This window comes from Dermacentor albipictus, chromosome 2, assembly GCF_038994185.2.
Source record: "Dermacentor albipictus isolate Rhodes 1998 colony chromosome 2, USDA_Dalb.pri_finalv2, whole genome shotgun sequence".
NCBI classification, from domain to species: domain Eukaryota; kingdom Metazoa; phylum Arthropoda; class Arachnida; order Ixodida; family Ixodidae; genus Dermacentor; species Dermacentor albipictus.
In genome coordinates this window covers 65,920,176-65,944,839 of record NC_091822.1, presented here as the reverse complement: position 1 = coordinate 65,944,839, position 24,664 = coordinate 65,920,176, and the positions used below count along the sequence as shown (strand labels likewise).

The window sequence follows — 24,664 nt, the reverse complement described above, 5'->3', positions numbered from 1 at the left end:
GCCCGTCACATTTAATCGCGCGATATTCATGGGAACAAAAAAAAGAAAAATATTGCACTGCTGTAAATCATTTGCACTGATATTTACCTCGCCAATTACGGTTTCTCGATTTTCCACCAACCTAACTAGACGACGCAAAGGAAAAAGAAGTATGATTGGCACAACGTACTATGACTTGTTTTGTGCAGAAACTTTTCTGTTACGTAGGTTGTCCGAGTGTTGCTTTCGTATTTTATATGCCACGAAAGAAGCGCTGTTGCAAGAGCGGCATGGCTAGAGCGAGACCAGAGGAGGTATTCCGTAAGAGTCCTCCTAGTGAACACGTCCATTTCGCCTGCTGTCGAAGTTCTGATTGGCTGGGCTGGGCTGCGTGTCAGCAGCAACCAGGCGCCGCAGCCAATCAGCATTTCAGCAGCAGACCAACTGGACATGTCCACGAGGTGGACTCTTACAGAATACCTCCCCAGGACAGACGAGGCGAATCGGTGGAGCGTGGTTCCTTTGAGGGGTAGTTAGTGCATTCCTGCCCTTTTAGTGACTAGGGTGAACAATTTTTACACCGCCTTAACGCAGCTTAGCAGAATGCTAAACATTACGTTATACGAAAGTGGCCGAAACCTACTGGCCGTAAGAGCTTCATATTTTGTGAAAATGCGCGGAATATCTTCCGTTACCTGCTCATCAGAAAAATAGATCGGAATGTCGGCGGCCGAAGAACGCTGACAATATGGCGCAGGCCACACTCGACAAGGACAACTGATCTGATTACGGCGAAATGTTGCAACGCAATTCCAAATGATTGAAATATTCAAAGCAGGCAAGGTACGATAGTTTGCCTACATCAGGAAAGTAATGCCTCGGAAACATGCCCATCGCTAGCTGAGGCATGACCCGAATCGCAATCCACACTTTATACGAGCACCGAAAGGCGGACATTGCGCATACCAGTCTCGGAGGCTGCACTGTAATTCGTTCATTCCCGCGAGAGTCCGCTAGAAGGTCACTAGGGCTAGTGTCTCTGCATTCGCATTGAAGTTTTTTTTTTAAATCTGATAGCGAGCACGTAACCTTTGAATCAATGGTAAACAATCGACGGTCTAAGACCGACAACTGCTCATAAAAACGGCCGATAAATCCAGAGAAGACCAGTCGCTTTAAAAATGTGACACCCTTACCATGTGAGCCGCAGTGTCAGGAGTTACAACATCGGAGAAGAACAGCATAATAAACACTTCTTCGCAAATACGTTGTCGACATGCCTATATGAAATGTCGCGGATTAACCTTGACATCTCTCAGTATGCCCCGCAAGAAATCCTTAAAAAAAAAAATCCGTGCTTAATTGTTGAAAGGCGACGAGGAAGTTTGGGATGCACCAACTGTCGCGTTCACAGTGCGCGCGCATTCGCGAGCTTTAAAGAAGACGCGAATGAAATCTTCGCTGCTGTTCAAGACCTCGTTGCAGTATATCGTTGAAGGTGAAAAAGTGGGAGCGCTGCCGTTGTCGTGACGCGCGCTGACGGCTCCCCACCCTTCGTCTCCATAGATATCGGCTGCGGTTGCACGAGCGACAAGATCTTTAGCAGAAGGGCTGCCTTCTGCTGCCACGTACCCCGCGCCCAGGTCCGCCCCTGCTTACGTCTACAACGCCAGCAGCGCCGGCGCTTCTGCCTTCGCCGCCGTCGACGCCATGGAATCGGGAGCAAAGGCCGGCACAGGTGAGGCAGCCTCGCTGCAACGGAGCATCCTGGGTGGCTTCGTGGCTTCCTCCGACACGAGGGCCATCATCCAGGAGAACGTCTACGTCATTCTGGGCCACGGCAAGTTCCAGAGGAGGGTGCTGCTCTGCGCCGTGCTTTGCCTGACGGTGCTTGTGCTGCACGCGTTCGCGTACCGACTCATCGGTCGTCCCGTGCAGCACTGGTGTCGCCCGCCCGACGAATTTCGGCACGTGCCCGTCCAGGAGTGGAGGAACGTAGCCATACCCGTCTTGGCCGACGGCAGACTCAGCGAGTGCACTATGTACGACCCACCGGTGCCGGTGAGAATTTGCTTATTACTCTTATTGACTCGGATGTAGTCAGACGTACGGCCGCGCACTGGCACGTACTCAGGATTTCTTTCCGGGGGGCCCCCAACCCAAGGTAACTTTTCTATGCAAATAAGGGGGAGGGGGAGGTTGCTTTACCAGTAGGAATGTGAATAATGCCCGCTATTCGCCATAAAGACGCGTAAACCCGCAAAAGAGAATTGAAATAAGGTGTACCTTACAGGTACGCCTGGGAGATACACCTCTCCTTTATTTGGCAAACAATTGTAACCACATCAAATGGACTCGCGCATGACAGAAGCGCAGGAAGAACACTGCAAAAAGCATGTAAACAAGCGAAAGTGTAAAATAAAGATTTCCACTAGCGTCTTCTGAATTAGCTCTGGAAGAAATATAGAGAAATTTATATATATATATATATATATATATATATATATATATATATATATATATATATATATATATATATATATATATACATATTGTGAGCATTATTCATACGCTTCATATTCTCACCTGTACATACTCATCATCACCGTTTTGGGGCCTGGTGGTGGGGCTCTGTCTCGGGAGAATAAAGAAGAGACTGGCTGCCTAAACCTCGTCTCACAAGTGGTGGAGTGTGCTGTCCGGTCCCTTCGCCCTCTCGCTCCCGGTCTCTCTCCAGCTTCACCTACGCTACATCCCTGGAGCTCCGCTCGGGTCGCCGCCTCTACCACCTGCACTCGACCATGTCGCAAGACCAGCAGTCCAGTACCACGACATCCACCTTGCCGACTCCTGCGGGAACCCCTTCTTGGACAGTCACCACCCCTCAGAAGGATCCACCGGTATTTGCTGGGCTTCCAGGTGACGACGTTGAAGACTGGTTGGAGCTATACGAGCGCGTGAGTGACTTTAACCACTGGAACGAATCAGCAAAACTTGCTCACGTCGCCTTCTACCTAACCGGAGTTGCGAAAACATGGTTTTACAATCATGAGCTCGATTTAGTCAACTGGAGCATCTTTAAACACCAGCTACGCCTGATTTTCGCGAACTCGTCTGTCCGCTCCGATATCGCTAAGAAGAAGCTTTCTGAGCGTGTGCAGCACTCAGGGGAGTCCTACACTTCGTACATAGAGGACGTCCTCGCCCTCTGCCGCCGCGTGAACACCTCGATGGCAGAGAGTGACCGTGTACGTCACCTGCTCAAGGGTATTGGGACTGCGGCATTCAATGCTCTTGTAGTGCTGAATCCCACTACCGTCGCCGACATCATCAGTACGTGTCAGCGTCTCGATGACCTTCATATGCTCCGCTTACACCCTGACACATCTGATTTCAAGGCGTCCAACGACAGCGAGCTACGTGCTTTGATTCGCTCCATCATCCGTGAGGAACTGCACGCCCAAGCTTCGTCAAACCCTCCTGAGGTCCATCTGACGCCTCCTGGTGGCGGCCTACGCCATATCGTGAGGGAAGAGCTAGCTGCCGTGACCTGCCCGCAAATCACGAGCCCGCACCCTATCCATACGCCAACGTACGCTCAGGTTGCCTCTATAGCGCCACCCCCCCAGCAGCCACCACAACAGGCACCTGCACCGCACATGTCCCTTAATCCTATCACTGCAAGACCATCGCCTGTTCCGTCTTATAACGCATGGAGCCCACCTCGACCGGTTTGTTACTACTGCGGCATCCGTGGCCACATTTCCAGGTTTTGCCGACGCCGTCAGCAAGATGAAAGACGTGGCTATGACGGCTTTGAAAGGGATCAGTTTTCTGGCCCTGTACCACGACGTCGGCGTTCTGACTACGCTTATTATCCACCACGTTCCCCATCTCCACAGGACTTCAACACTGCCAGTTCATCGCGTTTCCCGCGTCGTCGCTCTCCATCACCGATGCGGCGCTCTTCTTCCCCTCTACGACCGGCTACTTCGTCCTCCGATCACCGCCCGGAAAACTAAATGGTGCAGCTTCAGGAGGGAAAGCTGCATCTTTCGGACAACGTGAAACGCCTCCGGAGCGCCCGTCAAATGTACTTTTGGTGTTTGTTGAAGGTGTCCGAATCGAAGCCTTGGTTGACACAGGTGCATCGCTTTCCGTTATTAGTGCTGATTTGTGTTCTCGATTGCGAAAAGTGAAGACACCGTATAATGGCCCTCCTCTTCGTTGTGCTAATGCAGTTCTTGTTCAGCCCTCCAGTGTTTGCACTGCGCGCGTTTTCATTGATGGCATCCTCCACCACATTCAGTTCGTCGTGCTGTCTTCGTGCACTTACGCGATGATTTTGGGATGGGACTTCCTGTCCTCCGCCTCAGCTTTAATCTCTTGCCGTCAGCGGACTATTCTTATGACAGACACTGAATCTTCGTCCTCTGTCAATGATCACAGCCTGCGTTTTGTCACGTCTACCGACTGTTTCATTCCCGCGGGCACTGAGCATATTCTGACGCTGACTTCCGACACTATTATTAATGGTGATGTGTTCCTTGCACCGAGTGGTTACTGCATTTCTGGTGGGCTTAGCCTTACTCCTAGCCTAGTACGGTTTCAGGACGGTAGAGCCTCAGTCGCTGTTCATAACCCTACTTCTTCGCCAGTTGTGCTCTCCCAGGGCTCTACTGTGACATGCTTTACTGACACCGAACCTCTTTCGCTGGTACCGCTTCACACCGAATCACCACCTTTGTCTACCACAACTGATTATCACACTGCTGCCGCTGCTTTAACGGCCGCTATAAATCCCGATTTGACCACTGCGCAGAAAGAAGACCTTCTGGCACTCCTGCACAAACACAGAGCCTTATTTGACGTCCACTCCAAGCTTCTGGGGCGCACTTCCGTCGCAGTACATCGCATCGAAACCGAAGGCAGTTCGGTTGTACGCCGCCGCCCGTATCGCGTGTCTTCCGCAGAACGGAAAATCATTGCGGATAACGTTGATGACATGCTCAAAAGAGACATCATTCGGCCTTCCTCCAGTTCTTGGTCGTCTCCTGTCGTGCTGGTTCGCAAGAAAGACGGCTCCGTACGATTCTGCGTCGATTATCGAGCCCTTAATAAGATCACGCGCAAAGACGTATATCCGATGCCAAGAATTGACGATGCCATTGACTCCCTCCAGGGTGCAGAATATTTCTCTAGTCTAGACCTCCGATCCGGATACTGGCAAATCCCCATGCACGAAGCGGACAAGGACAAGACAGCCTTTGCAACGCCAGACGGACTTTACGAGTTCAACGTCATGCCGTTCGGTTTATGTAATGCCCCTGCAACATTTGAACGCATGATCGACACAGTTTTACGTGGCCTTAAGTGGAAGACCTGTCTGTGCTATTTAGATGACATCGTTATTTTTTCTACAACTTTTAGTCAGCACCTTGAGCGCTTGGACGAAGTTTTCACTTGCATTTCCAACGCTGGACTCCAACTCAACACAGAGAAATGCCATTTTGCCAGAAAGAACATCAAAGTATTGGGCCATCTTATCAGCAAAGATGGCATTCGACCAGATCCTGAAAAGGTTGCTGCCGTGCATCACTTCCCTCGCCCTGAAAATCAAAAGCAATTAAGAAGTTTCTTAGGCCTGGCATCCTACTTCCGCCGCTTCATCAGTCATTTTGCAGCCATGGCGTCGCCGCTACACAAGTTGCTCACGTCGGGCTCTGCTTTCCCTTGGACAGATGAATGCGAACTTTCTTTCCAAGCCCTCAAGCAGGCATTAACCAGCGACCCTGTCCTCTGTCACTTCGATGACAACGCACCGACTTGCTTGCATACCGACGCTAGTGGCCATGGGATCGGTGCTGTACTTTTACAGCGTGATACCACCTCACGAGAGAGAGTTGTTGCCTATGCCAGTCGCGCACTAACACCTGCCGAAACGAATTACTCGATCACAGAACAGGAATGTCTCGCAGTAGTTTGGGCGATCCAAAAATTTCGACCATATCTTTACGGACGCCATTTCACGGTCATAACCGACCACCACGCCTTATGCTGGTTGTCGTCAATCAAAAATTTGTCCGGACGACTTGGTCGCTGGGTAGTACGCTTACAAGAGTACGACTTTGACGTTGTCTACAAGTCTGGGAAAAAGCATCAAGATGCCGACGCTCTCTCTCGCTGCCCGCTGCCATTATTAGCTTCGAGTACACCTCTCCATTGCTCGCCACTTGATGATGAGACTAAGTCGTCACTCCCGTTATTACCGTTATTACCTCTCACGGTCACTGACGTGTTATCTTCCAATCGCCTCACTCACCTCGCCTCGTGTCAACGTTCTGACCCCTACTGCGACAGCATCATCCAACGCCTGTGCGGAACTACATCTGCACCAAATGCCAGATTACGTCGACAACTGCGACTATTTAAGCTTGACAACGATGTGCTGTACCGCTACATATACAACTCCGACGGACATAGCTGGGTACCTATTCTTCCACGCTCGATGCGCACACAAGTCCTCGAAGCCTTGCACGACGACCCATCTGCTGGCCATTTGGGATTCCACAAAACATACCACCGCGTTAGGAGCCGTTTCTTTTGGCCAGGCATGTCTACCTTTGTGGCCAAGTACGTCGCTTCTTGCGTTCAGTGTCAACGGCGGAAACGACCGACTTCGCCTCCTGCTGGGCTTTTACAGCCGATCCCATGTCCCGAGACACCGTTTGCCATCGTTGGGATAGACCTAGTCGGCCCTCTGCCCATAACGCCAGCGGGTCATCGATGGGTCGTGACAGCTGTTGACCAGCTCACACGTTACGCAGAGACCGCTCCTCTACGCTCTAGTTCAGCCTCCGACGTCGCCACCTTCTTTCTAGATGCCATTGTACTGCGCCATGGTGCCCCTCGTGTACTGTTAAGCGACCGCGGCAAGACTTTCATGTCAACAATGCTCGCAGAAGTACTCGGAGCTTGTGGCACAGTTCATAAGACGACATCCGCATATCACCCACAAACAAATGGCTTAACCGAGCGATTTCATCGCACACTAATAGATATGATATCGATGTATATCGGGCCAAACCACGACAATTGGGACAAACTTTTACCTTTCGTGACTTTTGCTCACAACACCGCTATCCAACGAACTACGGGATACTCACCTTTCTACCTAGTTTTCGGCCGTTCACCGACATTCACCATCGACGCCGCTTTCTTCAATGCTCCAACTAACACCTCAGACAGTACGCCCGAACAGTTCGTTTCGAGACTCGAGGAATGCCGTCAACGTGCTCGTTTCAACACAGAAGTCAGTCAGCTAGATCGCAAGCAACGTTACGACATCTCTCGTCGCGACGTCTCCTTTCGTCCCGGAGAGGAAGTGCTTCTTTGGACACCCATTCGTACACCCGGTTTGTGCGAGAAGTTTGAATCCCGCTTTCTTGGACCCTACATTATTAACGAACAAACATCCCCCGTGAACTATCGCGTTACTCCCGTAGACGTTTCTTCCGACCATCGTTGTCGTGGTTCGGAGATCGTTCACGTTTCGCGCCTAAAACGCTTCGTTCGGCGTTCCCCTCCTGGCTAAGTCGCGGCCTGGCTGGCCGCTTGCGCGCGCGGGGAAATTAGTGTGAGCATTATTCATATATATATATATATATATATATATATATATATATATATATATATATATATACATATATATATATATATATATATATATATATATATATATATGTATATATATATATATATTGTCGCGAAGCACTTTGAGCAGTAAGCGATCGCGACTAGAACGTTGGAGCAGCGAGAGGTAGTGTAGCCGACCGAGCACCGAAACAAGGTTGTTCTTTCTCGTCGTCGTTGTCTCTCTCTTAGCCACAGCCCCACTGCTCCCTATTTTACAGTACAGTTATCTCCCCCGCGGAAAAGGAAGCCGTCCCGGTGACCTACGGGCAGGACAGCACAGGCGGATCATAGTAGGGCTTGAGACGCTGGGCATGCACAATTTCGCGTCCACGGCGGCGATGATCCAAAGGTAGCTCGAGGGGTTCCACAATATAGTTGACTGGAGACGTTTGTTTGATCACGCGGTATGGGCCCTGGTACTTCGACGCGAGTTTCGGTGACAGTCCAGTGGTAGAGGCTGGAACCCAAAGCCACACTAGCGAGCCAGGAGCATAGGATACAGGAGCATTGGAACTTTCTCGATGGTGCTTCTGGCGTTGCTGGTCTTCTGACGTAAATATACGGGAAAGCTTGCGACACTCTTCTGCGTGTGCAGCAGCTTCGGATAGGGTAGTTGTTTCCGTGGAGTCAGGGCGGTACGGAAGGATAGTATCCATTGTGGAAAAAGGTTCGCGTCCGTGCAGGAGAAAGAAGGGCGAAAATCCCGTGGTAGTCTGCGTGGCGGTGTTGTAAGCGTAGGTCAGAAAAGGTAGGACATGGTCCCATTTGGTTTGGTCGGATGCAACGTACATGGCCAGCATGTCACCAAGAGTGCGATTAAAGCGCTCGGTCATGCCATTAGTCTGCGGATGATACGCAGTAGTGGTGCGATGAATGATGCGGCATTCTTTGAGGAGAGCCTCGATGACGTCGGAAAGGAAGACGCGGCCTCTGTCACTGAGTAATTCCCTGGGAGCTCCGTGGCGAAGGATGATGTGGTGCAGGAGAAACCAGGCGACGTCACGTGCAGAAGCGCTGGACAAAGGGGAAGTTTCCGCATAGCGCGGAAGATGGTCGATGGCCACGATTACCCAGCGATTGCCATCTGATGTGGTTGGCAGAGGTCCATAAATGTCGATGCCTACTCGATCAAAAGCACGTGCTGGGCAAGGCAGAGGCTGCAATGGGGCGGTTGAACGACGAGGGGGATCTTTACGGCGTTGGCAAACCAAACAGGAGCGGACATATTGATGGATGAGAGGAGCGGACATAATGATGGATGAATCGATACATCCCTCGCCAGTAGTAACGAAGGCGTAGACGCGCGTATGTCTTCAGTACCCCTGCATGCGCGCACTGGGGATCGTCGTGAAACGCTGCGCAAATATCCGAACGCAGGTGTCGCGGGATGACAAGCAACCATTTGCGGCCGTGGCAGCGAGGGAAGACTCGGACAATGAGGCTTTCAGGAAGCTAGCCTCGTCTGTTAGTGGCGAACGAGACAAGGCATCCGCATCCGAATGTTTTCGGCCAGAACGATACAGTACACGAATGTCATACTCCTGCAGTCGAAGGGCCCATCGAGCAAGACGACCGGACGGTTCTTTTAAGGATGACAGCCAGCACAGCGAATGGTGATCAGTTATGACGTCAAACGGGCGGCCATAAAGATACGGACGGAATTTGGTTATGGCCCAAATTATAGCGAGGCATTTGTTTTCTGTGACAGAACAGTTCGATTCAGGTTTAGTGAGTGCACGACTGGCGAAGGCAACGACGTACTCATCGAAGCCAGCCTTTCTCTGAGCGAGAACGGCCCCAAAGCCAACGCCACTGGCATCCGTGTGTATTTCAGTTGGAGCGCTGGGGTCGAAATGAGGCAGGATTGGTGCTGACGTCAAGAGACGACGCAGCTTTGTGAAGGCGTTATCGCAATCCCGTGACCAGGTTGAAAGGTTGTGGTCACCATGAAGAAGCTGCGTTAAAGGTGCAATTATAGTGGCAAAATTGCGGATGAAACGGCGAAAGTATGACGCTAATCCAATGAAGCTGCGCAGTTCTTTCAAAGTCGTTGGTCGGGGAAACTGGGCAACAGCTTGTAGTTTCGCCGGATCAGGAAGTACACCTTCTTTCGACACGACATGGCCGAGGATGACCAGCTGCCGGGCAGCGAAGTGACACTTCTTCAAGTTAAGCTGGAGGCCAGCATTGGCGATGCACTTTAGGACGCGTTCAAGTCGAAGTAAGTGGGAAGGAAAGTCCGGTGAAAAGATAACGATGTCGTCCAGATAACACAGGCATATCTGCCATTTGAGGCCACGCAAGATGTTGTCCATCATTCTTTCAAATGTGGCAGGCGCATTACACAGGCCAAATGGCATCACGGTGAATTCAAATAAACCGTCAGGTGTGATGAAGGCCGTTTTCGGACGGTCTGACTCAGCCACTGGCACTTGCCAGTACCCGGATCGTAAGTCTAAGGATGAGTAGAATTCAGCGCCTTGGAGGCAGTCTAGCGCGTCGTCAATACGGGGTAGCGGATAAACGTCCTTGCGTGTGATCGTATTAAGTCGCCGGTAGTCCACGCAAAAGCGAATTGTGCCATCTTTCTTTTTTACCAGCACTACAGGAGAAGCCCAGGGACTGTGCGAAGGTTGTATGACACCGCGTTGGAGCATGTCTGCAACTTGCTCAGCGATCACGCTACGCTCCGTGGCGGATACACGATACGGTCTGTGGCGTAAAGGCGCATGGTTGCCGGTGTCGATGTGATGGACAACAGTGGAAGTACGGCCTAAGCGAGATTGTTGTAGGTCGAATGACGTGCGAAAGCGGTCTAGAAGATGGACGATCTGGGCGTGCTGCGCTGGAGTGAGGTTGGGATCAATACTCTGGTAAAACGCTGGGTCACACGGCGGCGTTGGAGGAGAAACTTGAAGGGCCAGAGCGTCAACCGGAGGAGAAGCCGGGTCGTCAGGCACATCGTAAAGGAAGCTTGGTTCGATTTCGTCGGCATAACCAAGACACTCATTGTGGAGCAGCCTGGCAGGGCAAGGAAACAGGTTCGATACATAAAGTGCGCTCGAACCTTGTCGAATGGCAAGAAAGGCAAAAGGAAGCAAGAAAGGACGGCGGCGAGCAACAAGCTGAGACGGCGTGAAAAGAACTCTGGAGTTGGAAAACCCAACGCAGGAAACGGGTACAAGTGCGGCAGAGTATGGAGGAATCTCGGTGTCGGCGGTGACGAACACACGACTGGAAGTGTCATCACTATCTTCAAAAACGTTGGTGCCGAATGGCGACAGCGCGAGTTCAGCACGGGCACAATCTATAACGGCATGATGAGAGGACAGAAAGTCCCATCCTAAAATCATGGCATGGGAGCAGCGAGGCAGAACAACGAACTCAACATGGTATAAAGCGCCGCTGATAACAACACGCACGGTACACTTCCCTAAGGGTTCAATCGGCGCAGCGCTTGCTGTACGTAATGAAATGGCTGAATAAGTCGTCGCGACTTTTCTAAGGGTAAGACGAAGCTGGTTCGAAATCACTGATATTGCTGCTCCCGTGTCTACAAGCGCATGAACGGCAATGTCTTCCGCATAAACTTCAAGGATGTTCGCAGGAAATAAATGAGGTCTTGAGGAGTTCGCTGAGATCGCAGTTCTTGCCTCTGGAACTGCGGTCCTGAGTTTTCCTCTCGGATAGCTTCAGGACGACGGATAAGCGGCGACAGAGAACGCCGACGGGGAGACGGAGACCGACGGGTATTGAAGGGTCGGGAAAGAGGAGACGAGGCTTCGAAGGGCTGAGCGGCAGTAGCAGAACGGGACGGAGAGTCGAAACCGTTACTTTGTGCCCTCGGAGAATCCGAAGGATACCATCCACGCCGGCGGCAAAGCCGTGCGACATGCCCAGGTAGGCCACACGAATAACAGATAGGCCGATTGGCATGGGTGCCCCATGGATTAAGAACAGCGGGCGTAGACTGTCTGAAATATTGGCGAGGTGGGCGCACGGGCTGCTGTTGCGGCCAGTAGCTGCTTGGGTGGGCAGGAGAATATGTTGCAGCTGCTTGCGGAGGTGAGGGAAAGGCGCTGGTAAGTCCGGATTGATTACCTGCAGAAGGAGGCCTTGGATTGGCTACAACGGCAGCGTACGTAAGTGGCACAGGCGTAGGAGGCGGTTGATGAGCAAGTGGTACTGCGTTAGCGACTTGTTCTTGTATCAGGTGACGGAGATCTGGAGACAAGCGCGGCTCTGAGGCTGGAGCGACTGGCAGAAGAGAGAGTTGGCGCGCCACTTCTTCTCGTACAAACTGCTTGATGCTGTCGAAAAGTTCTGAACTGCAAGGAGCCGAAGTGACGCCATCACTCAGAGCTGAAAGCGCGACGTCCGGAGCGAGAGCTCGGCGCGTAGAAAGCCGCTGTTTGCGCAGCTCCTCATAGCTCTGGCAAAGCGCTATGATGTCGTTGACCGCCTGAGAATTCCTTGCCAAGAGCATTTGGAAGGCGTCGTCTTCGATGCCTTTCAAGATGTTCTTGACCTTGCCATCTTCGGTCATATCAGGGTCTATACGCCGGCAGATGTCAACTACATCTTCAATGTAGCTCGTAAAAGTTTCGCCCTTTTGTTGGGCACGACAGCGAAGCTGTTTCCGCCCGAAGTTTGCGCACAGCAGGGCGACCGAATACTTCTTGAAGTGCCGTTCGGAATGCTGACCAGGTGGAAAAGTCAGCCTCATGGTTGCGGAACCAAAGATGGGCGACCCCGGAAAGGTAGAAAGGGACGTAGCCAAGCTTGTCAGCATCAGACCATTTGTTGTGGGCACTCACTCGGTTGTATGATGAGAGCCAGTCCTCTACGTCATGATCGTCAGTTCCATTGAATATGGGAGGATCCCGTTGGCGTGGCGCACCAGGACAGATGACTGGAGGCGGTGCCATGGGTGGCGCGGTAGGGCTAGTCTCCTCAGGCATGGGAGATGTGACAGGGATCGTTCGGCTTCGGAGTTCCAGGTTGGCAATAAGTCCAGCACCTTCCACCAAATGTCGCGAAGCACTTTGAGCAGTAAGCGTTCGCGACTAGAACGCGACTAGTGTAGCCGACCGAGCACCGAATCAAGGTTGTTCTTTCTCGTCGTCGTTGTCTCTCTCTTAGCCACAGCCCCACTGCTCCCTATTTTACAGTACAATATATATATATATATATATATATATATATATATATATAGTTATTATATTATAGTTATAGCGTAGTTATTCGGGAAGTTGCGTAACGATGCGTGGTCACCAGTCCCGTACAACCGCGTTCTAGACGTACTGTGCCCACCGCGGAAGGGTAGAAAAGCACACACATAACCACAACAGAGAAGTGGCTACGTCAGGCCGCTCCGCTGATAACTGCAAAAGTGCCATTCAAAACACATGGAATTCTCCACTTCCGGCCGCTTTTTTTTCTACTTCCCACCCACGGCGGAGGTGACGCAGGCGTTTAGCGCTCCAGATATGTGGGTCCATCTCGAAAATAGTGCAATGCCGGGCCGGCCCGCGGCGGAGGTGAAGCAGGCGTTAAGCACTGATCACCATGCGTGAGGCCATTCCGAAGATATTGAAAGGCGCATTACAAGTTCCCGAGCCCACTGGAGTATGTGCCATTGAGCTTGGACCCTTGCTGCACTATCCCCCGGATCGGCCCACATGATGATTTTTTCTGTTGACGGACGCCGAAAAAACTACGGAAGGTCAGTCATATACAGCTTTCGCTGTAAAAGGCAGCAAAATGTTGACCGCCGAATAGATTGATTTGCCGGCGCTTTACGAATGTTTGTGAGGAGTGGAGGCGTGGGCGGGGAGGGGGGGGGCTATGCCGCTTGATTTTGGGGAGGGCCCGGGCCCCCCCGGGCCCCCCCTTGGGTACGTGCCTGGCCACGCATGTTAACGATTGACAACAAACTAGGTCATAGACCGTGGCGTAGTAAAGAATACGTTTTTTAAAGGCGGGCGGAGCATAGGCAGGTGTCGCACGGCGGTTCATGCCAGATACGGGAAAAGGGGATTCACGTGCTCAGTATCTCCCTTGGTTACACTCCTTTGTCATATTTTCCTACTAAACTACGTAGAGTGAACTCTGGTAGCTGCGATTTTTCAGCTGCCATGGAATTATTTCTTATGTAATGCGGTTTATTGAGCAGTCAGGAACGCGACCGTCTCAGTCGAGCGTCAGATACCGACAGCGCGAGCCCCTCTTTGTCGGCGGGCTGATGATGATAGTGCGTCCATAGGGCGCGCCAGTCTTATTCGCTACAAATGCGTTCCAGTCGAACCGCACAAAGCCTCGCTCGCTTCTGACGAACGTAATTGAAGTATCTGTAGAAGGAGTCGTCACACTGGCATTAGTCGACACAGGCGCCGCGGTTTCAGCACTTACGTAACTTTGCCGCAAGCTTGAAAAGTATTGACGCCTTTATCTGCGCTGTCACTCCGGACAGCAAGTTCCCAGTCCATTACCCCCGTTGCCGCATGTACCGCCCGCATCGTCATTCAAGGATGCACGTATACAGTGGAGTTCGTCGTTCCCTCATCCTGTTTATACGACGTCATCTTGGGGTGGGACTTCCTTTCCGATCATCAAGCCATCATTGACTGTTCTCGCGCCGAAGTTGAATTTTCTCCGCTTCCCGATACCCGTTTACATGACTTTGACAATCCTGGTGAGAAACTGGCCGTTGCAGAAGACACCACGATCCCTCCGCACTCTTCTGTGAGTGCGAATGCCTGCTCTAGTTTCGCCACTGACACTACTGCCCTGTTTATCCCATCGGACGTTTTTGCTCACCGACGGTGTTCCCTTCCCTTCGCTGTCCTGTCAGCGGTGGCGGCACGCGACTGCTCGTTTCCAACACTAAGGACACGCCCCTCGTCTTACGTCGTGGCGAGTGCCTTGGACGTCGTCAGCCTGCCGACTCAGTGACCATCTTTGACGCACCTCTTGACAACACCTGTTTAGGCGTGAACTAGTTGACTTATACCTTACCTTATCCCCAGCCTGCGCAAGACGTCTTCCATAGCTGAGTAGATGCCCTCCTGAGCCCTACGCAGCGTCCGCAGCTTCTCAGCCTTCTACGGAAATAACAATCTACGTTCGACCTTCAACAAGCCCCACTAGGCCGCACATCGACTGTACGTCACGAGATCGACACCGGCACCCACGCACCACTGCGCCAGAGGCCTTATCGTGTATCACCCGCGGAGCGCCGTGTTATCGAAAATCAAGTAAGCGAAATGCTTGAGCGTGGAGTTGTTCAACCCTCGAATAGCCCCTGGGCGGCACTTGTAGTCCTGGTTAAGAAAAAGAATGGCTCGATACGATCTTGCGTCGGCTACCGCCGTCCTAATAACATAACTCGCAGAGACGTCAACCCTCTACCGCGAATCGACGATGCTCTGGATTGTTTGCAAGGCGCAGAGTATTTTTCTTCGCTGGATTTACGCTCAGGCTATTGGCAATGCCTATGAATACTGCCGATCGCGCGAAGACAGCCTTCGTGACCCCAGACGGCCTATATTAATTCAACATTATGCCGTTTGGTCTTTGCAACGCCCCTGTAACATTCGAACGAATGATGGACAATCTCCTTCGTGGGCTAAAATGGAAGACATGCCTATGTTACCTTGACGATGTCGTCGTCTTTTCTCCAGATTTTCTCACACATCTGTACCGTCTCGAACAAGTCCTGCAGTGCATCACAGAGGCAGGCCTCCAGTTCAACTTGAAGAAATATCGCTTTGGAGCGAAGCAGCTTCCAATACTTGGACACGTCGTATCGAAAGATGGCATACTACTTGGTGCTTCCAAACTTCGCGCCATCGCCGAATTCCCGAAACCCACGTCCCTGAAAGAACTTCGGAGCCTTATCGGGCCCTGCTCCTACTTTCGTCGTTTTATCCGGAATTTCGCTTCTATCATTGCTCCCTTGACTCAGCTGCTTCGCGGCGACACACAACTTTCTACTTGGGCCGCAGCTTGTGACGATGCTTTTGAAGCAATGCGGCGTTGGCTCACTTCGCCTCCCGTACTGCGCCATTTCGACCCCACGACCCCCACGGAAGTCCACACCGACGCCAAGGCGTAGGACTTAGTGCCATGCGCATGATGAATACGTTGTAGCCTACGCAACCCGAACACTAACGAAAGCGGAATCTAACTACTCCGTCACCGAAAAGGCGTGCCTGGCTATCATCTAGGCCCTTGGAAAATTCCGACCCTACCTGTACGGCCGCACCTTCGACGTCATTACAGATCACCATGCTCTACGTTGGTTATCGACTTTAAAAGATCCGTCCGGCCGCCCTGCGCGACAAGACTTCGACATACGCGTCGTTTGCCGGTCTGGCCGTAAATACACCGACGCGGATGCCTTCTCTCGGTTACCCACACGAAGTGACATGACTTGCATTTCAGTCATCGAATCGGCGTTTTCGTCACCTGTGCACGTCAACATGGCTGTGGAGCAACGCAAAGATCCCTGGATTGCGGCACTTATGGATTACGTTCCTGACACTTCAACAACACGCCCTTCACGCGCTATCCGCCGCCAAGCTTCTCATTTTGGGTTACGGGAAGGTGTTCTCTATCGTCGAAATTACGCTTCCGATGGCCGCAAAAGGTTATTAGTCGTCCGCCACCATATACGCACAGATGTATACTCCGCTCTCCATTCAGACCCGCAATGCGCCCATGCCGGCCTCTTCAAGACTTGCGCCGGTCTTTTTCGCTACAGTTATTTAGATTTGTCGAGTATTCGTGCTGGTGTCAAAGACGATATTCTTAGCTTATTTAAGGCTGGTTACTAGCCTTTAGTCGCCTAAATTTTCAGCCAATCCCATTCTTCTAAATGCAGAAAGTAGTTAGACTGCGCAAACGTTGGACAAATTAGACTGCCCTCACTGCGAGTTGTTAGCACTTATAACGCGATATTCTGGTGAAAAACAATACGTTTGCGAGGTAACCAAGCCGGAAGGAACATGTTTAGCCAAAACCATGCACTAACACTAATTGCTGTGTTGCCTAAACCACCCTGCTGGCAGCTTCTCTAGACACTGCAGCCAGAATTTTCTGAACTAACTAGCTTTAGCTCGGACCAAACTCTGGTGCCGCCTACTCAAATACATGTAAAATACAGAAAGGGTTTTCTGAGATAACCGTTTACGGATATTAATGTAATTTGTTGCAAGCGAGAGAGAAAATTAAATTCTAATGACTGTAGGAAGCGGAAGTTTGATTTTCAGTTTGAACTTTTTACGAAAATTGCCAGACAATGGCATGTTTGACAAAAAATTGGGTAGCGAAGTTTACAACTTTCTAACTCTCCACAAAACAGATACTGCTGTTCCGTAAACTGCATTCTTCACAGAATCTAAAGCATACATATTTGGTGCATTAGTCTGCAGCTTACGTGGTTTGGCCACAGTCTATACAAGGGTGTTGCTAAATCCTATTCGAAAATTAGTAATACATTTTACTGACATGTATAATGTATCGATTTTGAGCGCTTTAGGGTCATTATCAAACGAAGTTTATAGAATTTTTATATAGTTGTTCGTTGTTGAGGTGAGCTGTAAACTACGCAAGCGATGCGTAAAATTAAAGTTACGCTTCCTACTGTCACTGAATTTGATGGCTAAAATTAATGTTCCGCTTCCTACAGTCGTCGAATCTTAATATTTTTTTTCGAAGTGCAACAAATCCAATCAATTTAGATGCAGCATAGTTGCAGAGAACGATTTCTCTTTTCCTATGTATTCAGACAGGAGCCCTCTAGCTAGAGCTTCCTGTTAAACGAGGTCTGGCCAATATGCTTCATAGTCTTTGGATATGCGGTGGCGCCAGTATTGAGACACAAGACTGAACATATAGCACACTATCTGGTTTTGTAAGCGGCTGCTGACCAAAGGTTCCTTCTGATTTCTAACAAGTCAGTACATGCGTCAATAATCTTACATATTTTTCCGGATAATTTCGTCGTTCTGTTATCGCACACAAAGAGTGTCAAATCCTCGGTGAGTGTGAAAGCATATGTTCTCACCATTCGGAGCTTCGGAACGCCGGTGTCGCTCGTCACAAGAGCAGAATGTGGCAGGTGGGTCTATGGCCTTGGCATAGATAGTATGGCATGGATGGATGTGTACTGGCTCAGGGACTCGTTTATAACTCTGAAGCAGCCAAAGAACTTCGTTGCCTGAGCATGCTTCTTGTAGCTCAAGACGCGCAAGCACCCGTTATGCTCATTCCACGACGCGTTCTTTTCGTTAATTTGTTTATTTCTTTAGTCACCTTTGGCACGTAGCAGAATTCTACTACTCGAGCTGGACTACTAAAAGAGGCGGACTAATTTTCACGTGACATTGAAATGCGTAATCGAATGATTACCACAGTGTTACTGATTACCTTTTCAACTAATTATATTACAGCACATATTGGGATGCACGAATTATAGCTGGTCAGCTCGCAAGGAACATAGACGGAATTCTGAGGATACCAGATTGTGGATATGCGCTTCCAAAGTGCGCGGCAAAATGCACTGTTGTTCGAATTACTGTAGAGCCTCAATGCATAAAAAAATGCCTTTGTTAACAAAGTAAACGGAACAACAGTACATCAACAACAGTAGCTGTTAACAATTTCGAAATATCTTTCCAACTCAACGTAAGTTGATAACTCTCGGCTTCAAATTCATAAACTGCAATGTGTACACGAAGTAATTTAGTTAGAACGTTGAATAACAAAACTTTGTAAATTAGTCCATAACGCATTTCGATTTCGTGCGCAAGTCAATGTTAGCCTTTTCGAGTAATCCCTTTGAATGAGTAAATTTCTACTACCTGACAAAGGCTTATTAAGAAATGCTATTGACGTAAAACAACAACAACAACAACAACGGAAAAAGAAACGTTTGGAAGAAGAAACGACCGCTGACCGCTTGGTGTATTGTGGGAACCACACGTAGTGCACCCCCGCTTACGTAACGAAGTATTTTAGGCTTTTCGCAGATTTCTCGCAGTCTTCAAGCTTTTGTGGGCAGAGGTGTACGCCTAAAGTAAAGAAAAAAATCCATCTCAGCAGTTCTTGTCCGGCTTGCGAAACATGCTGTACAGCTGCATGGCGTGAGCGGCTATGTGTAAACTGCATCACACAATAGAGCTGACGCGTATATGCGGAGCGCAAGCGCCTTCCACACACGTTAATATCTTAAAGGAGTTTTAGTAGTTTCGCTCCGACAGGCAGTATTAATGCTAAATAATGGCAAAAGCCGCGGGGCATCCGATGTTTCGATCATTTGTCGTACTGTTTGAACGTAGAGTCAGTGTTAGTAAAATGTAAGGAGGCAAATAGGCTAAATACAGGACTCCAGAACCCGGCGCCACGCCATATGCTTATAACATGGCATGTGCCACATGGCATCACACATGGCTCACTTTGATTTTTTCTTGATTGGTGTAAAGTTTACGTGGAACGACAAATATTCATAACCTCCTCACCCATGCGAACGTTATAGGATATAAAAAATGAATTCCGGAGTTTCACGTGCCGAAACGACGATATGACTATGCCGCAGGCGGTAGCGGGGAACTTGGGATTAATTTAGAGCACTTGGGGTACCTTAACGCGCGCTGGCGTTGTTGCATCTGCAGGCGCAGCTGTAGCCAGCGCTATGACTTCTCATATTATTCAACGGTCTTCATTAAAACTTCTAGAGACACTTGAGTGATCACTATGATGACTATCTCGGCAGTTAAATATTGCGATTCTAATTCCGTGCGGGCTTTCATCGGTTTAACAGCTGACGCCCTCCTCCATATATATATATATATATATATATATATATATATATATATATATATATATATATATATATATATATATATATATATGCGAAGATAAACGTGCATAGGTATAAATTAATTGTGGAATAGTCTAGAACGACAGAGCACTCCTAGCAGTACTGCTTAAGATGTGCTGTCAGCCGACTTAAAAATAAACAACGAAAATCAAAAGCAACGTCCTGTCGGAACAAGATCACTTTATGAGTAAGCATGGGACCACGAGTTTATTGGGGTCAGCGTCTCGCCTATCAGTTAGGTGCTAACAACCTGCGTGTTTTAGCTCAGGTGTCATTTACACTTTCATTTTAAACAGCGCCAAAAACGCACGGACAAGGAAGAGCACAGGACCAGCGCTGCCTAAAAGGAATGATCCGTAACAACTAGCTCTTGCCGAAACCCTTCTGAGTCAGTTACACAATTATCGACGTGCGCCAGTTGGCGCCGGTTCAGTAGTCGGATCCTCAACTGAGCCATCTATGCTTTTTCCATGTTTTATTCGAAGGGAGAAAACGCAAGCGAGCGCAGAGTCGTGTCTTGCAACCAGTGGGAATACGCCGCCGACCGACAGGAAGACAGCATCGTCAGCGCCTGGAACCTGGTGTGCGGCCGCCGCTGGCTGTACGCGCTGTCGGAGTCCACGTACATGATCGGCTCCATGGTGCTTGTGCCACTGGCCGGCGTTCTGTCCGACCGCCACGGGCGCCGACCCACTATTCTCGCCTGCTCATTCGCCATGCTGTTCGCATGCCTGGCCGCCGGCTTGTCGCAGGTATTTCCCACGTTCCTTGTGACACGCTCTCTCGTTGCCGGCACGTCCAGCGCCACCTTCATGCTGGTCTTCATCGTGCTCTACGAGGTGACGGGCAACGAACACCGCGCCCTCTACAGCCTCCTGGCTGCGAGCGTCGGTCCGGCTCTGGTGTCGCCGCTGATGTCCATCGTGTCGATGGCCAGTCCGCGCTGGTGGCTATCACAAGCGTTTCTCGCGACGGTGTCGGCGATGGCGGCTACCTGGTGCAACATGGTCGAGGAGTCTCCGGTCTGGCTCGTCGACACGCACAGAGTTCGGCTAGCCGAACGCGTCGTACTGTACGCGGCCGCGCAGAACGGCATCGACCTGGCCAAGGCGAAGGGCACGTTCAAGGCGCTCAAGCAGCAACTGGAGAAGCGAGAGGCGGCGTCCCCGACGACCACCACCACCTCGGCCAGCGTGTCCACGAGTAGCCGCCGCGCAGTGTCCGTGCTCGTTTCCTGGTTCGGTGCCAGTTTTGCCTTCTACGGAATGGGGCTCCGCCAGACGGCGCTCGATAGCCTATGGGCCGTGTCGGCACTCATGCTGCAGGTGGTGCTCCTCGTCGCAGTCTACAACGGCATCACAAAGTGGGGCCAACGAGTCTCGTTGTCCATGGTGCTGGCGCTGCTCTGCGTGTCTACCACCCTTTATTCCACACTCCATCATTTGAAAGCGACCTTCCCCTGGATCGTACTTGCGAGGCTCGTGGTCGATAGCAGCGCTGCGGTCGCCATGGCCGTCAACTGCTGCTACACGACGGAAGTGTTCCCCACCTCGATACGAAGCAGAGGCCTCTGCGTGTCGTACTCGGTCGGGCGTGCTGGGGCGCTGCTGGCCGCCTTCCTGAACTCGATGTTTTCCGACGAAACACTGGTGTTCGACATCATCATGATCCTCCTCGTGTTCGCCAGCGGGATGGCCATCCAGTGGCTGCCCGAAATATTTGTGTTTAAGAAGACACAGGCACGGAAGCTGGAGCCAGCCGCTACGACCGAAGGGCAGCGGAAGGAGGCGCTGAAGGCATCCTTGGGCCAAGGCACAGAGGCTGTCGCCCAGAAGGCCAAACGTCGTAAATCGCAGCGCAGTTCGACATACGGCGCGACGTCACCAGGCACGCAAGCTCCGCCTGGGATGGTGTCCCCGATGGCAGAGGTTGGCGAAAGTTCCAAATACGTTCCTTCGACCAAGAATGTAAAACACTCAAAGCCCAAAAAGAGCGGCACAAGCAGCGGACTCGCTTTGTCACCCTCGCGCGCCCCTACTTCCCGCTGACCGTATTTTTTACCACCCTGTTTTGTTTACCGCGAACAGTGATTTATTTGTAGCTTTCAATCGTGTTTGCAAGCATGTGACGACGCTATCCTTATGCTTTTAGTGAATTTCGTTAAGGGTTTACTGTAGTTGGAGTTCATCGGGAGTTGCATTTCTGATTGCTGAGGCGAAACTTGTACTTTGTCGAAGGAACCGTCAATTGCGGTCGTGTGAGACTGAAAGATAAAGCCACTATGTTCGGAGCGCGCAGACATCACGTGCGGTTTTTTTTTTCGAACAGCAATCGGTACAGCTGTCGCACCCTCCTGCAGTACCCAAGGACCTCCTCGAATCACGCTTTTGTGCACCCGCGGCATCTGTTTGCTAATCACAGCGGGGTCGCGGGTCTTGGTCGCTCAAAAACTTGTGACTGCCTGTAGTATTCTGACAAACTTGCAGACAAGTGTTTGCTTCTGAATGTTCGACAACTGCGTTGTTTGTACTGTCTGTGTTGCTAATCGAGCATAGACGCGGTCATCCGTTAACCTAGGCGCCGACACTGCTGCCGGGCGGACGTTCTTGCCGAACCGATCCCCTTTGTCGTCGACCGCAAAAGCTGAAACAATACGAGGCGATACCTTTATCGGGTTGGCGAGCATTACACTGCAGTGTTCATAAGAACATAACTTGAGCGGTCTCTCGCTAGCTGGCCTAGGTCGGCGCCGCAGGATGTGAGCGCGCATTGCACTGTAAGCCGAATAGATCACGAGGGAAACCGGAGCGCGCAGGTAACAGCGTTCGTAATAGATTGATGCGGAACTGAGCGTGCTAAGCGCAATGAAAAGAAATAAGGTACGAACTTTTGGTAGAGACGACTATGACCGTGGCCGACTCGCGGCCGCGGCATCACTCGCAAATGTATGTTGTACAGCCGCTTTCATATCGATTTCATGCAAAAAGTACCCTTGCACACATAGAGCAACTGCAGGGCGAAATGACCTTTCAAATGAGTGAAAGAACGTATTTGACTAGGCATGTCAAAACTGAAATCGAGAAAGGTCAGAACGTGACTCATGTTTATCTATTGGGAGACATGCAAGAATGGCGCGACATGTGGTTTATCCGCGCCAAGATGTGACAAGTTTCCCGGTTGCTTACCGGCGCATTGATTTGTTCAAAAATTCTATGGTACTGGTATATAAACGAACCGCGTCCCTAGCGATAGTGGAACATGAAAACGATAATACCTATATTCTGTTACAACTGCCTAAAATACGTGCACCATATAGATTATTACGCATCATGAAATAGTCCCCTTGCCGGCCGTGTGATCACATTTCGCCGTACATTCCTCAACGAGGTGGTTGAAATTCGCTTGAAATTATCGAGAAATACCTTGCAGTATAAGTTTCTCCACTGCGCCCAACATACGAGTACATAAAGTTCAGAAATTAGACTTCGGAATTTGTCGAAGTTACAATGGCAGATATAATTTATATAAGCTCCGGTGCCTAATAATACGCTCCAGGCTCAGACCGCAGGCTAGCGACCTGTATAGCACGGGCATTACAACATTACCTTCGTTCTGTCCAGGTACGTGGTATTTGCATATTTTCAAACTCTAGTTAAAGTTAATGAGTGAAGCTTTGTATCCGGCAGCGAGGCCCGTCAAATAATTGAAAACACAGTCAACGTCTGACAATGCTACCTTCGTTGTTCGGTCACCAGCCTTTAACCGCTTACCTAACTTTAGCTGAGGCACCCTAAATAATTCGCGCGACAAGCAAAAATAACGAGTTTGATCACCATTTAGACTACCATCTTGCGGATCATGTTTCTGTATATTAAACGATAGCAAAGTTCTTCAAGCACTGAAAAATCACGTACGTACAGAAAGTTGGCAATTTGGAAGCCCTTTTACATAAGTAACTCTGGAGGTAAACGGTCAAACTCGAAACGCATATGTCTGGTTGCAACACAGAACATTAGTTGCCCCACTTCATTGGCCCAACCTCGGGCACTACAATAATATAATTCATGCTTTCACACCGACTCACCTAAAAAGACGGACAAAATCAAGCGTCTTATGCTATAACATAGCACTCATAAAGCACAGCTAAACGAATGGAAATTATCTGTAAACATAAAGAAATCAAGCTGAGCCTTCACTAATACACGAGCAAGTAGCATCACGCTCAGGTGGCTCAAGAAACGGTATGCTGTGCTAAGAATCTTAGTCGAACAAGGGGGATGACCTTCATGCGCTGCGCAAAGCGTAAATGCATAGAGCAGTACGACAATACGCGCTTTCCTGTTTTTGCTCGCGCCACATCAACCGATTGATGTGGCGTGAGCAAAAACAAAATTGCGGAGCTAGAATTGCCCCGCACAAGGTAATACGGGTAATAAAATCGCCTTCAGGGCATGTAGAATGGGTGCCGCAGTGTTACAGTTGACCTGCCGAGGGGAGGCCAAGCCCTTCCTCAAAACATGAAGAGGGGTGGCACCCCTTCCCCACGCCCACACGGCTTTAAACACTAGCCGCGTCCCGTGCATTGTGGGAACGTTAAAGATCCTGTGATGGTCAAAATTATTCCGGAGTTCCTCACTACGGCGTCGCTCATAATCAAATCGTTGTTTTGGCACGCGAAACCCCAGGATTCATCCAACTACCAATCAATCAACCACTAGCCGTTTCTCCTCCTGGGTCACTGGGTAGGTTGCTGTCGAACGAGTAGCGCATCAGGCTGATATGTGCTGATAGAGCAGGGTTGGAAATCTACCGTCAGAGGGACTTGAGTCACTCAGTACGTGGCAGTGTGTATACAGGGTATCCCAGCTATCACACACCAAGGTTTAAAGATATGCAAAAGCCACGTTAGCTGGACAGAACCAAGGCGATGTTTGCCGTCACTTGGAGATACTCAGAATATTTTTTTTTGCATTCCGTCTAATTACATAATTAGTTGCAACTGATTAGTCAACCTCTGAAATATTGTAATTAGATGAAGAATCTTAATTAGAAAATTTAGAGCAACATGAAAAACAACCGATACAGCTTTCCGTTGCTCAATACGTG

At 50.2% G+C, this 24,664-nt stretch overlaps 2 protein-coding genes across 3 annotated transcripts in view; one reads left to right on the top strand and one right to left on the bottom strand.

Annotated features, from left to right (window-relative positions):
* The window catches only part of LOC135903264 (E3 ubiquitin-protein ligase MARCHF2-like), a 185,902-nt gene that overhangs the window by 35,652 nt on the left and 125,586 nt on the right, over positions 1–24,664 (bottom strand). The gene's annotated exons all lie outside the window — the stretch shown is intronic.
* On the top strand, positions 1,413–23,453 carry LOC135903224 (solute carrier family 22 member 7-like). Of its 2 annotated transcripts, XM_065433634.1 has the most exons (3): positions 1,413–1,717; positions 1,792–2,040; positions 20,044–23,453. In XM_065433634.1, the coding sequence occupies exons 2-3, from the start codon at positions 2,020–2,022 to the stop codon at positions 21,604–21,606; spliced, it is 1,584 nt and encodes a 527-aa protein (XP_065289706.1). In that variant the 5' UTR covers positions 1,413–1,717; positions 1,792–2,019; the 3' UTR covers positions 21,607–23,453. The 2 variants fall into 2 exon arrangements, with proteins under 2 accessions (XP_065289706.1, XP_065289705.1); XM_065433633.1 differs by having other exon boundaries at positions 1,413–2,040.

Excerpts from the sequence above, each read along its gene's own strand:
- LOC135903224 (XM_065433633.1), top strand. The coding sequence starts at position 1,690 with ATGGAATCGGGAGCAAAGGCCGGCACAGGTGAGGCAGCCTCGCTGCAA. Across the intron at positions 2,041-20,043 it reads TGTACGACCCACCGGTGCCG|GGAGAAAACGCAAGCGAGCG; the intron begins GTGAGAATTTGC and ends TTTTATTCGAAG.